Genomic DNA, 14,135 nt, shown 5'->3' on the forward strand with positions numbered 1-14,135 from the left:
TTAGTCTGCATTAATCAGTGAAGACCTATATTAAATATCATTATCACTAACCTCCAAGTGCTCAATCCCAACAGAAGCCTGGCAAAAGAAATTAAGAAAGTGTTGGCACCCAAAAATTGCTTCAAGAAACAGCTGAGGAAATCTTAGTTATTAGATTTTAGTAGGCTGATGAATAGATAATGGTCGCTAACAAAAAAAACATATTCTTATATGGGATGGCACATTCTTGCTCATTTGAAGAACCAGGTCTGGTTCAAGAGACTCGCACTACTCGGGAAAAAAAACCACTTGCAGTGTAGATGTGTATATTGGTGTGTGTAGTGTCGATGTGACAATCGAAGTTTACGCAATTAAGGTCGAATATTCTATTCCCAATGGGATTTTAATTTCTAGTAGCGACATATGAAAACAACTATTTGTATTCTGAAGCTTGATGGCTAATATTTATATTCATGATTATTTTTCACCTCCATTTACCCTGATGCCAAACTATGTTAAGGTGAAGCAATTTACGGGAAGCAATTACTCCAAATTTTTCGGAGAAGAAATGGGAAGTTCTTGGAACAGTTTTCTATCAAGCGAACAATTTTCTATCTTTGTAAGATTTAATTGTGCCTAAAGCCGCAGATATCTCTACACCTAAGTTGCAGAAACAACAACGGCGAGAACAAAGTCAATAGAGTAATCGCCACTAGGCAAGAAGACTATTCACATGTTGGCAAACTAAGACCTATAACTAATTCAGAAACGTAGCAAAGAAGAAATACCCATCCATCCATATCTACAAATCAGAATCTGTCGCAACTTCCTCACTTCTACATTGCTGTGGCATAAGCCGCCTTCTCTTTGCAGCTTGTTCCTCACAAATATCAAGTGCCGTGCCATCAATCATTTGACCATCATTATCACAAGTGGCCTTGTCATCAACTATCTTACCGTTGTCATAGATGACCTTGTCATCACCGGTCTGATCACCACAAGTGACCTTGTCATCAGCCATCTGACCATCACCACAAGTAGCTTTGTAGTCAACTGCATGACCATCCTCACTAGCGACCTTGTCATCAGCCATCTGACCATCTTCACCAGTGACCTTGTCCTCAACCATCTGATCATCACACGTGACCTTGTCGTCAACCACATCACCATCCTCACTAGTGAACTTGTGATTAACCATAGGACCGTCCTCACAAGCAACAAAGTCATCAACCATCTTAACATTCTCACATGTGACATTGTCACCAACCGTATGATTGTCACAGGTGACCATGTCATTATTCATCTGGCCATTGTTGCAAGTGACCTTTTCATCAATCATCTGACCATCATCACAAGTGACCTTGAGATCTCCCATCTGGTTACCATGACAATTCGTATTCAAGTCTTGAACAATTCCGGTGAGAGAGGCAATTGGCAAATTGTTATCACCAGAGACAGGAACATCTGTTAAATATTCCGGGTTTTTCATTGGTGGATGACGATTTATTTGACCAAGGTCAGCTTCATTTCCAATAGGGCAATTTTCAACAATCCCTATGTCATCTTCAGAATCATCAGAGCCACCACTTGATCCATCTAAAGAAGACTCGGCCATGTTATGCTCGGTATGCAAAGAGGTAACTGATCTATGACAAGTGTCATCTCCATAATCCCTAGGTAAATATGGCAAGGAACAAGCTTGAGGAGTAACTGCCGCTGCTTGCTGGAAGTTGGGATCTGAAGGCAAATACATATATTGTTCGCCAAGATCTGCATCCTCCTATTTTAAATACAAAGACGAAGCAGGAGGAACAGGATCAATATTACGACAACAATGTAGAAAAATAAGATATTAGACCTAATTGCTAATTTAGATATTTTACACATCATTCAATGGTAATATTAAGAAGTGTACCCCACCAGGGGAAAAGTCCCATCCCATAAGATACGTAACAGACCCCCTATATGACCATAGGGTGGAACATAATCAATTTCAAGACTACAAATGCACATGCAGACAAAGTTGAGTAGATACCTCCATTGAAAATATAGAACCATTGAATCGATAATCAGAAGACCGCTGGCCAAAAGATTGGCATTGTCCCACTAATGTTCCTGCTGAAGTCCCTGGCTCAAAAAGATCCTTAAGAACCAAGCCTGAGTTATTTAAAGACTGAGGATCCAAAGATGATGATGCTGGCAGTAAAGTGATTTCAATTCCCTGACCAGCATGGGAATTTGCTGACTCTCTATTGATTTCTGGGTGTTGAACACTTCTATTCTCGTTATTTTCAATGTATATGTTGTCATCATCACTACAGTCTGAAGAAGAGATTTCATGTGAGCCACGGTTTTCCACAAGTTCAAATATCAACCTCTGGATAAGTGTTCGCTTGAGGTAAGCCTCAGCAGGAAGAAACCAGTCCACATTTAGCTGGGAAAATAAAAGCTAGTTAGATTGGGTAAAAATCCATATCATTCAATAAGTTGCTTTTTACAATTGTAATGATAAAAAACAGATACATGTACTATAGGAAAGGAACAACAGATACAGTAAGAGTACTTAGATAGCCTACTATGAAGATACAAGAAATTGAGAAAATTCCAACAAACAAAAGAGTAAAACTTTTTCTAACTGAAAAACAATTAACAATCCAATTGGTTAATCAAGTTAATACCTGTTAATAACTAGCCACACACACACCAAAAACTCATTTCCTGCAACTTTTGCTAAACATACTGGGAATAGTCAAAACTAAGTAAAATACACCACTTACAAAGTTGGAGAACTTCGTTAGTTTGAATGGATTGAAATTAGAAGGAGCTTCAGAAAGGAAAAGCTCTAGATAGTGCAGCAGAAACAGACCACAATCATATGAGTTTTCTTGCTGTGGCAACTGTCATGAAACAAACATTAATCCACTAGACATTAGTAAAAAGAACCTTAAGAATTGGGAAAATAAAGGGAAAAAGATAGTTCCCCAATAGCTCAAAAAATATAACCATGGACAATTAAGGAAATTTCCAAATGATTAAAGCACAGCATATGCATTTCCTAGTTTTTGAAAATTAAATCTCAAAAGAAGGGATTTTTCATATCAAATGCATGCATCATCAGTAGTTTGCCATAGGATCCTAGCACATAATGGATTAAAACAAATAACTCTTTTCAAAAAAAAAAAAAAAAAAAGTCTCACTTATAACAGTGAGTACAAAATATTCATGTTCATCAACTTAAATAATCATGTAAGGGAGCACAATTGCAGTTGATAAAAATAAAACCAAGATTTGCTTTATTCAACACCAAGAAATCCTAAAAAGGACGAATAAAATAAAAATATTTGTAAGTAATACCGCAAGAGAAAGAAAACGCATGTTAAGGAATCTTGATTCAAGGTCTTCTTCCAATGTAGCTGCATGCCTCTCTTTCCATTCTTCCCACAAGTAACTATCAATATCAGACCAGAAGGGATCAAAATTTAAATCTGAGTTCAACTTTTAAGATGAGAATACAGATAAATATAAGAGACAAGATACTAGTACAAGTAAACATTGATAATACCACAGACATCAACATAGAAATCAACATAAGAAAACAATAAATACTAACAGAAAACTAGTAATGAAATAGAAATTGCTATTGCATGCTCTCTGCAGCATCGCTAAGCATAGTAATGTTGGTTTTCTTGTATAACATTGTTACTCATACATAAAACTATTATGATATTTGCATTTTCAGTGTTCAAACTAAATATAAAGGCCAAGAACAGTCTAACTCCTAAAACCCACCCAAAGAAATATGTATGAACATCAGCATAAAATTGGAGATGATCAATGAAATAAGTGTATGCAAATGAGAAGTTCTAATACTCTCTGTCATACCTTTGCACAAGGTTTTTAAGACCATTATGACTTCCTTTTATAGAATCCATATGCAATATGCAGGGAACTTTGAGTGACTTGTCCCGCTCCTTATCTAGAATAGTTATACAACATAAATATCTGATAAAACAGAGATTCACAATAAACTATTAATATTAATATCCATATCCATGTGCAATATTTCTCACCATTAAAGTTAACCACTTCACCAGGATGACATATGACTATCAAACTCCAGTGTAGACTGTCATCACAACACAATTTCATTTGGATGAGCACTTGAATACAGATAGAGAGACAAAAAAGAAAGAAGCAAACTTCAACACAATCTTACTTGAAGTTTACTGGTATGAAGATGTAATCTTTTTCAAATAACTTTACTTTTCTCGTCCATTTGCGAACACGCAGAAATGCTGCTTTGCCATCAGAAGCACTTGCAGGATTTTTATCCATATCAGCAAGCTTCCGAAAGAAAAAACTGTTAAAAAAATGATATCTTGACTTCTCCTCATCTTGTATTTGACTCTTCAGATATCTGCCAACAGTAAGGTTTTTAAAATGAAATACATTCAATCAAGCACCGCAATTCACTTATTTAATATTCTCTGCTTTAACATTGGGCAATAGTTACTCATTTTAGTATTCTCTCTGCATGCAGGTGCCCATCTTTCACATATGTGCCTAGATATATGATTTATATTCAACTGAGGAATGCATATTACAAAATTATATAATACAAAGGAACCTGCATATTCCATTTCATAAAGTTCCGGTCTATAAAACTGGATTGCGACCAAAGAACAAAAACACTTGACAAGAGAATGCAAAAATTATTCAAACTTACTGGATGTAAAAATCAATAATTGTGTCATTAACAAATGTGTCTGGCCGCAAGAGATCAACATCTCTCTTACTTAGAGAAACAGCATCTGGATCCCCTTTTGGATAGATTACTTCGTCAAAAGGCTGCACGAAACTGTTTCAGATAATAAAACCTAAGTATTAGCCACAACTCAGTATTTAATACTCCCTTCCCATCACCAAAACAAAAGAAACACTCGCACCTTCTAAAGAAAATACAACAATAAAATCAGAGGACAAGAACATGCAATGTATTAAAGTAGAGAACAGAAGATATTATGATATATTACATCCAATTTAATGAACACCTTGCGAAGAACCAATAGATTAAAGAAGATTTGCATAAACTTCATTCCCAATTAAAAATCTATGGGCCAACACTTTTCTGTACTTTGAGATATATGGGAAAGATGAAATGCTATACAAAGGAAAACTTTCCAACAAACAAGCAATTAAGGATTTGCAACCTCTTAAGCAAAACATCTAGGCAGCAAACTAAACAGCACAGAAACAACATAACACAAAGGAAAACATTCAAATTCAGCATATATCATGCAAACACACGAGAGACAAACATCAGAAAGAAATGAAGTGCAGTAATTCCATGGTATCTATGAATCTAAGCATACTTGTTTAAAAGATAAAATAAAATTCTAACTCACTTAGGGAAGTAGCTTCTCGGATCTTCTGAATAATTTTCATTGCCTTCTATGTCCATACTGCAACTGAAAATATAATCAAAAGAATGTTATCTTACGTCAAGTGATACAAAATGGCATGCCTAAAGTCTGAACCAATAAGTAAGCTTTCTTACGAGAAATGGAGCTTCACATCATAAGTTTATATAATATAAAAATAACAAAAAAAAAAGACAATATTATTAATAAAAGCAACAGAGTCCAGCAGCCACTCATGAATTGCAAATCAACTACGATTATATAAATTACCAAGAAAGACTAATTTGATGACTTACTGAAGCACAATTTTCCAAATATCTGAGTATTTCATATTCAGAGATGTGATCTGTTTATGCCTCAGAGACCAATTGGAATCAACAACCGCAATCTCCAATTCCTCAATGCCTAGCACATGCAGTTAAAAGTCAACTTATATTAATTGAAAATATCATATATGTCACGTATGCCACATGGTAAAGAAGAAAACCTCTACATGGATAAATTACATTAAATATACTCACCTGAAGTGGTGTTGTTTGCTTGATTTGACTCAGTTGCTTTACAAGATATTACACGAAGCTTTAAAACGATCGTTGCACTCTGAAAGAAGTATAAATCAGGATATAAAGAGTTCATAACCACCTCTCCCCCCCCCCCCAAAAAAAAAAAAGACAAACAGAACACACACAACAAAAAAAAAAGACGAGCAACAAAAGTACTCACACTCTGGAACGACTTGCACTTAATATCAACGAGATCATCAACTGGCCATTCAAGCTCAATGGCTCCTTGCTTTATACATGTAGTTGAAACATTAATCTTGATACAATAATGTGAAAATGTTAACTTTGGCCCCATATAGTAATTATCCTGGTATATGACATAATCAGGATGAAGAACAACTTCCATATTTGCATCATCCTGAAAATTACATGGAGAAAGAAAAACAGTAAATAAGACAAACCAACTGAGAAAGTAACACTCGACTATAACGAAATAAGCAAAAATTATAGTATAACTACAAGTTACAACTGAAGCAACCATGGAAGCTTGAATATGAATTACCATGTTGTAACCGTATCTGCCATTCAATTCACAACCATTCGACGAAACTGAAATCATGGAACTAAGTTTAATGAGTAAAGGGCAACAAAGTATTTCCAAATCAACAGTGCAAGAGTGAATGAGTTTCAAGGATCCAGGATTACTATAAAAGCACACCATTTTCTACAATATCAGAGGCAGGACTTGAAGGAACACTCTCATTCATGCACTCATCAGCCTCTGAATTAACATCAACTGATTCATTCTGCAAAATTATAAAGTAGAGGATAGAAGATAAAATCGACAAGGATATAAATCTCTTTATAAAATCCTTTCCTCGGGCTACAATGTTATGTTATGGATAAAAAAAAAAAAAGCTACATTACACTGGATGGTGACCGTGATGGATCCATCTGGCTTGTCTGAGGTGATTCCTCACCACTTGTATCCTTTGCTTCTGGTTCATCATGGTTATAAATATCTACTTTAAAATTACAGTGATTTTCGTGACTAGTGAAATTTGATTTTTTAGCATGTTCCAGCTCAGAATTCGAGTCTTTTCTGTCAAACTTATATCCCAATGTGTCCAGAGGGAGATCTAAACCACTCTTTTCAGGGTTGAATTTATCACCAAGTGCATCAACATCGACACATGTAATATCAACATCGTTCTCGGCATTGACTTTGTCTACATGAGTGTCTGTGAATATATGAAGTGTAGTGAGCTATGTACAGTCATTATATTTCCAAACAGCTTAACAATGAGCAATAGCAAAACTAGCACATTTATGTCATGCCACCGCATTCACATTAGAACTTAAATGTTTAAATAGTAAAACAAGAAAGATGCAAAGTACATGAGAAGAAAACACTTCAAATTCAATGTCAATTGCATCATCACACAAGGTATACTCGCCCCCCAAAAAAGGGAAGCAGCCATACTTATATGCTCCTGCTGAGATGGCTATGTCTATCGGTCTATGCATATGGGCATGCCGTGGACCTTTGCCACACCAATGCATCATAGTGAGTCCATAGATGACAATGTATCTTGGACTTGATGACCTCATTCAAATTCTCTAGTTCCGTAATGACAGGGTTTGTTTTTTATTTTACAACAACAACAACAACTGCATCCTTCATTTGGCAGTTAAGACGTTTGCTATCGTCTTGGATACTATCAACAACTCTCTCTTCTCTCCCCTTCCATGATAAGATTTCAGTGCTTTCCTATAAATATATCGCGTTCTTCATTATCTATCTACTAAGATAACGTGAATTTCAAAGTGCACGGACGAATTTGAAGTACCAGAAATTTTTCCTACCAAAGTGGCGCCACAATTTCAAACAACACAGAAAATTCTACCAAATCTCCACACGCATTGCACAATTTCCCATCCAAAACGCAAAATAGGCACACGCAGAATCGAAAATTGTTTGTTTCTTTAGAAGGAATTAGGGTTTTAGAAGGGGGGGGGGGGAATTGCCCTTACCGTGGTTAGAAAGGAGTGGAGGATTGAGGATAGGGCTTCTGAATTTAGCGATCTCGTTGTGTTGTTGTCGTTCTTCTTCTTCCTCATTGAAATCAAATACGTGTAGATCCGTGCGCGGAGACTTGTTCATCGTCTCCGAGAGAGGTTTTGGCGATTTCGAACTCGGAGCGAGCTGAGAAAGGTGACTCAGTGAGTCAGGGGCGCGAAATCGATGCGAAGTGGTAATGGACGAAGCTGAGACTTTGGGAGATTTTACTACCCTTGGGGTTGAGGACCCGAGAAAAAGCCTTTATATACCGTGGAGCTGGCTAATTAGATCATGCCACGCGTCCCTAAACCTCTGTTCTGTTGGAAACTCATGAGTCGTATCTTTCTTGCGAGCTAAACAAGTTGTGGTAAGTCATAAGTGAGAGAACTGCTAAGGTTGTTGTATCAATAATAAATTTATATTAATTATTTTTAAATAAAATCATTGTTTTATTTAGATTTCGTATCAATTAAAAAAATAAAATCGACTAAGTACATAACTTCTTTCATGAATCCTCAAAGATTATAAGAGGAAAAACAGTTGAAAAAAATAAAAGGAAGGATAAACAACAAGAGAAAGAAGCACAATAAATCAATAATAATAATAATAAGTGTATCTTAAGAATCATCCAAAAAATATAATGTGATGAGAGTGTTGTATATAATAAAAGATAACAACTAAGACACCAATATTAACTTGCCTGAACAAAAAGTTGAGTTAATTAGTTGAGAGGTTTATCTATTTTATGCAACAAATTAAAAAAATTTTATTAAAAATATAAAAAAATTTAAATTTTTAATGTATTTATTTTGTATTTATTAAATAAAAATATTTAAAATTTTTTATTAATAATAAATTTATTATATGTTCTAAGAATACATGTTAACTAAACCCTTAATTGAGATAGTGGAAATTGATGAAATAAAATCTATTTGTTAATTAGAAGTATCAAAAAATATCTAATTAATAAGTATTTTTTCTAAACACTTTTTAAATGCGTTTAGTTTGCCTATGTCTTACATGTTAATTAAGGTTATTATGCATGGAAACTTATTTTTTTAAAATATATAAATGCATAACAAAAAGATTAACAATTTTAAATTTTATATATTTTTCATATTTTTTTCATCTAATACTTTAACATATATCCTAAAATTATATCTTAACTAAATTCATTTGAATATCTCTAAGTATTAAAGTAAAGAAAAAACATTTATGAGAACCCGGAAAAAAAATTACTGGCATAAATCACATTGACCTATTAACTCTAACTTTTCGCTAGGAGTATCTATGGCTGCGTTTGTTTCTGAGAACATGACATGACAAGACACTGAGAATAGGATATGATAAGACACTAATAGATAGAGACACAAAATTTTGTATTCTTGTATTCTGTTTGGTGATAAACTAGAACAAATTATGAAAATTCAATTTATTTTCATTTTTTTATTCAAAAAATTTGAGATAAAAAATATAATAATAAAAAATATAATTATAAAAATTAACAAGAATAATGAAAGAAAAAATGAAAAATAAGTTGTGTCCCTTGTTAGTGTTTTCGTGTCCTTCCTGTCAGGACGGACACAAAATACACTAATTCAGTGTCTCTGTACATATTATCTCTATCCATGTCTCCTCTATTAAATATGATTTTGTGTCTTTGTGTCCCTGTCCCAGTGTTCTGTCTCTGTAAACAAACGCAACCTATGATATGATTGATAAAAAAATTCGTGATTACCAACAAATTTACTAGGATGTCGATAAATATCCATGTCATTGTTGATAATTTTTTACCTATTTTACTCATGTCAGTTATAGTCACTAAAATAGTTTTGTCAATAATTTTATTTTTATTAGAGATTTTTATTAGAAATAAATATTATTTTGATCTTTATAATTTAGAATGAGGGCAATCTACCTAATTAAATAAAATGTGAGAATCCTTTACCTATATACACAAAACAGAAACTTGTTACATGCATGTGCAATTTCATCTTTATGTAAACCATGAGAGCCTACCACGGTTTCCACCTTTTACGTAAACCGTTGGAGGCTACAAGGTTTTATGGTTGGAAAACTTTGGGCATAATCCCTGGCTACCTACCACGGATTATGAAGAAAAAAGCTAAGGCATATACCGTGGTTGCTTCCCACGGTTTATAAAGAGGAGGCCTTGAACGAAAACCCCCATTGGTTCCCACGGTTTACATGCTAAGTAGTATAAATACATAATCCGTTGATGGTCATGGCGGATCATTTGTGCTGAAACAAAAAGTGAAAGAGCAAGGGGGGTTGAGAGAGTTTCAGGGAGAGCTTTGGAAGGTTTTGGTGAGATTTGGGTGGTGGAGCCATGGAGGACGAAATTCGCTTGTATCGACTAAACAGCGTTGCTCACGTGGCTGGATTCATCGACGAAGAGGTTAGTTATTTTTATTATTATTAATATTGTTATTATTATTATTATTTATATTACTATTATTATAATTATTATTATAATTATTATTATTATTAGTAATATCATTTTATTACTTTTATTTTTAATTTGTTATTATGATTTCATAGTAGCAGTAGTAGTTGTATCATTATTAGTATTATTATATTTGTTACTATTATGATAATGGTAGTTATTATTATTACTTTTATTTTGTACTAGAATTGGGAGGTGTTAGCATTATAATTATTGATATAGTTAGTAGAATTATTCTTGTTGGTATTGTTGTTATTCCTATTGTATAAATGTTGTTGTTATTACTATTTATTAGAGGAAATAGAAAACCAAAGTCGGTATCTAATAATTTTTTTTACACTATGTTTGATGTTATTAGTATTGGTCGTATGTTGAGGGATTTTGTTACCCACATTTTGCAGCCTACTAGGGTTATTAGCGGCGTTAGGAGACAGCAGAATATGCCTTTACACGACCGGATTATATCGTATCTGGAGACCGCCGGCTTGTATCATTTGGCTAGGCTGAACAGTCACTGGTTCTGGGTTGATGAGCCTCTAGTTAGTGCATTTATTGAGCGGTGGCATCCCGAGACCCACACCTTTCATATGCCATTTGGGAAGTGCACTATCACTTTGCAACATGTGGCATATCAGCTGGGTTTGCCGATCGATAGGGAGCCCGTTAGTGGGTGTCTGACTGAGTTTGAGAATCTGATGGAACACGTAAGACCGGCATGGGTGTGGTTTCGAGAGTTTTTTGGGGAGTTACCTCCGCAGAGTAAAATCAAGCAGATGACAGTGTGCTACATATGGTTCCATGAGAGGTTCCGGGTTCTCCCAACAGATGCTAGTGAGGAGACCGTGCGTATATACGTTGTATAGATGTCTTTGTCGTGGGACAAACAGAAACGTTGTTAACTTGGCCGAGCCACTACAGCTTCTACAGTCTTGGATTTTATGGAGGTTTCCCACTTTGAGGCCTAGTGGGTTTGATGGATTCGGGTTTTCGCTTGCATCCAGGTACGGTTTAATATTTTCGGTTCATAACTTGGTCAACATCATTTGTTCTTGATGATTATGACATGATTTGAATGAAAATTGTAGGTGGGCTGAATATCTACTGAGGAACGATGCAGGGGATCAAAGAGTGGTGTCTGCACGCCTTACTTTGGATCGATTGCGTGTCCACGATGTAAATCATGTAGTTATTGCTCTTACTTGGACTGGTTTATGTTAAATCTGATGGTCTTACCTAACTGTAACTTTTTCGATACAGTTTGTGTGGGAGCCGTATTCTTCTTCCGAGGTTGCTTCTGTTATTCACCCGGAGATACTAGTTGACGAGCACCGTAGGCTATGGACCAGCATCACCAGCCTGATATATTTTGCTACGATTGAGTGGCATCAGGTGGATAGGATGCTACCTCAGTTTGGCGGTGTTCAGCATCTTCCTCAGGGGGCTCTGAACATAGATTGGCTACATGCCAAGGATGGCAGGGGTGGGGACCGATGGTTCCCCAAATATTATCAGGAGTGGCATCAGCATTGAGAGAACCGGCTTTATTCAGTCATACCAGTCGATTGAGTCCCTGACCCCGGTCCATCAGCTGAGTACCTTGAGTGGTGGTGCCGTGTGGCCCACAGATTCCTATCCCCAGATGTTGCCTTTCAGGATCCGAGGTCGATTGTGTTGACTGATGAAGCCCGTCATAGAGGGTCATCGCAGGCACCTCCCAGGGTGCAGGTTTACGACAGACCAGATAACAGGCGAGTCGATCGACGTCGGCGTATAGGCACACGTACCACAGATCGAGAGTGGCGATGGCTCGACGACCGTTTGGATGAGGACCTCCCTGGTGCTGGTGATGGAGATGCGGTGGATTATCGTGTTCCTCGACGTAGAGATAACAAGGAGACCCTCCTGTAGTGTCACATGCGATCGTAGGTTGGACAAGAAGAATGCCCATGACTCTGCATTTTCTCCCTTCACAAGGGCGAAGGCTATCGGGAGGATGTTCGAGTTCCCATCCTGCGCTATCACCAGCAGCAGCGTGCCTCCGTACTTGCCATACAAGTGGGTACCGTCAATACTCACTAGGGGCTTGCAATGCCGGAATGCCTCGATGCAGGGTAAAAATGTCCAGAAAAGTCGATGAAAATACACGGTTGACTCATCGACCTCACCCCCAAGTAGAACATGAGAGGTCTTCAACACAGTAACTGTCCCAGGCATGATCGACTGTACCCCTAGCATCCAACGTGGCAACTCCGCGTATGACTCTTCCCAATCTCCATAGATTTGTACCACTGCCTTCTGTTTGGCCATCCAAACCTTCCTGTAACTAGGCCTGAAACCGTAATCGGCTTCTGTAGCTTGTTGCAAGACCTTTACCGTAACCGCAGCATCTGCCTTAACCAAGGGAAGAATCCTCGCACAGATAACGTGGTAATCCAGCTGACGGTGATCGCTAGAAATGGAGGTTGCCAAGCAAGTGTGTGGCCCGTTGTACCTCCTAACCTCCCAAGTCCTTTCATGCACGCAGCGCTACGCGAATCAACCAACTACAATCCTTCCCGAACTCCTTGCATTTTCCATGATACTTCATATGGTCTGATTCGATGACTCTGTACTGAACACCTCGACGGATAGTCCTTCACACTCAAAACAGCCTTATCTTTATTCTGGAATAATTGCCCGATCTGAAATTCTGTAGAAGAGCCCCCAACTGTAGGACCACCGTCTGATTGTTGACCCAAAGCCTCCAAGTTAAGAGTGGAGAAGTGTGGAGGGTACTGTTGAGTGCCAGAACTTGAATGCCCATGCTCTGTATGTGGATTGGCACCTGTGTCATTATCACTGTCCCCAACGATATCTACAGGCTCCTGGTCAGAGTCATCGTCACACATTGCATTCTCTACTCGATCAGGTTCTCCAAAGCCTTGCGCATCATGGATCAAGCCACCACCGGTGCCCACCACATATGCCTGCCCAGAGGCCCCTGGATTCTCCACAAGTACAGAACTACCAACCTCCGTTCGATCTAAATCAGCCGTGAATGAGGGGGATCCGACCAGCGGAACAGGTGGTCTTACCACAGGCATCGAACTAGACGCACCTCCCGCGGCAGTCAAGCTATGAACTGGAGCTAATGCCCCAGAACTATCGACACCAACCTCCAGCTTCGCGAACAACTCGTGTATTCTGACCTCCGGAAAACTCCTAACACAATGAAACAAAACCCTAATATCTTCATCAGCCGCTAGCACAAAGGTATCATACTTAACACCGGTCAAGACAACTGTGATGGAAATCTTGTAGAATAGCTTTTTCACCCACTTGCTACCAAATACCCCAAGCTTCTGCAAGATGCTGTTCTTCAACTCTGACAAAGTGCTTGATGAACTGTTGAAAATACTCAATGGTTCTCTATCAGTGAACTTCACACCATATTTTTTACTTCTTTGGATTTTCCCAGAGCAATGCACTAAGACAAGAGTACTCTCTTCCTCACTTGCCATTGTGACAATAAACTCTTCACCAGCTTGAATCTGACTCACATATATATAGATTTTTCCTCCTCATAAACCGTGGCAGCTAACAAAGGTTTATGCCCACTCAAACTTCTTCATAAACCGTTGCTGCTTACCATGTTTTATGTGCTTTTGCCAACTTTAATAAACCGTGGTAGCTTGCCACGGTTTATGTCAAATTCCATTCACAAG

At 37.3% G+C, this 14,135-nt stretch overlaps 3 protein-coding genes across 3 annotated transcripts; 1 reads left to right on the forward strand and 2 right to left on the reverse strand.

Annotated features, from left to right (window-relative positions):
• Positions 1-567: 567 nt before the first annotated feature.
• On the reverse strand, positions 568-8,338 carry LOC107607904 (putative ubiquitin-like-specific protease 2B). Its single transcript, XM_088492768.1, has 16 exons — positions 7,937-8,338; positions 6,830-7,143; positions 6,621-6,708; positions 6,465-6,511; positions 6,123-6,320; positions 5,921-5,999; positions 5,696-5,804; positions 5,385-5,447; positions 4,706-4,837; positions 4,196-4,396; positions 4,050-4,105; positions 3,862-3,955; positions 3,334-3,427; positions 2,757-2,876; positions 2,015-2,413; positions 568-1,759 (listed from the first exon to the last, which is right to left on the reverse strand). Exons 1-16 carry the CDS (start codon positions 8,064-8,066, stop codon positions 782-784), a joined length of 3,102 nt encoding a protein of 1,033 aa, XP_088348894.1. The 5' UTR covers positions 8,067-8,338; the 3' UTR covers positions 568-781.
• A 1,976-nt stretch (positions 8,339-10,314) lies between these two features.
• LOC148554335 (serine/threonine-protein phosphatase 7 long form homolog) lies at positions 10,315-11,961 on the forward strand. The gene is made up of 5 exons (XM_088495114.1): positions 10,315-10,383; positions 10,833-11,236; positions 11,319-11,432; positions 11,517-11,604; positions 11,689-11,961. The coding sequence occupies exons 1-5, from the start codon at positions 10,315-10,317 to the stop codon at positions 11,959-11,961; spliced, it is 948 nt and encodes a 315-aa protein (XP_088351240.1).
• Positions 11,962-12,129: 168 nt separating this feature from the next.
• On the reverse strand, positions 12,130-13,931 carry LOC107607905 (uncharacterized). The gene is made up of 2 exons (XM_016309800.1): positions 12,979-13,931; positions 12,130-12,880 (listed from the first exon to the last, which is right to left on the reverse strand). The coding sequence occupies exons 1-2, from the start codon at positions 13,929-13,931 to the stop codon at positions 12,130-12,132; spliced, it is 1,704 nt and encodes a 567-aa protein (XP_016165286.1).
• Positions 13,932-14,135: the final 204 nt, after the last annotated feature.

Source organism: Arachis ipaensis, chromosome B7 (genome assembly GCF_059453495.1).
Source record: "Arachis ipaensis isolate K30076 ecotype BB chromosome B7, ASM5945349v1, whole genome shotgun sequence".
Classification (NCBI taxonomy): Eukaryota; Viridiplantae; Streptophyta; class Magnoliopsida; order Fabales; family Fabaceae; genus Arachis; species Arachis ipaensis.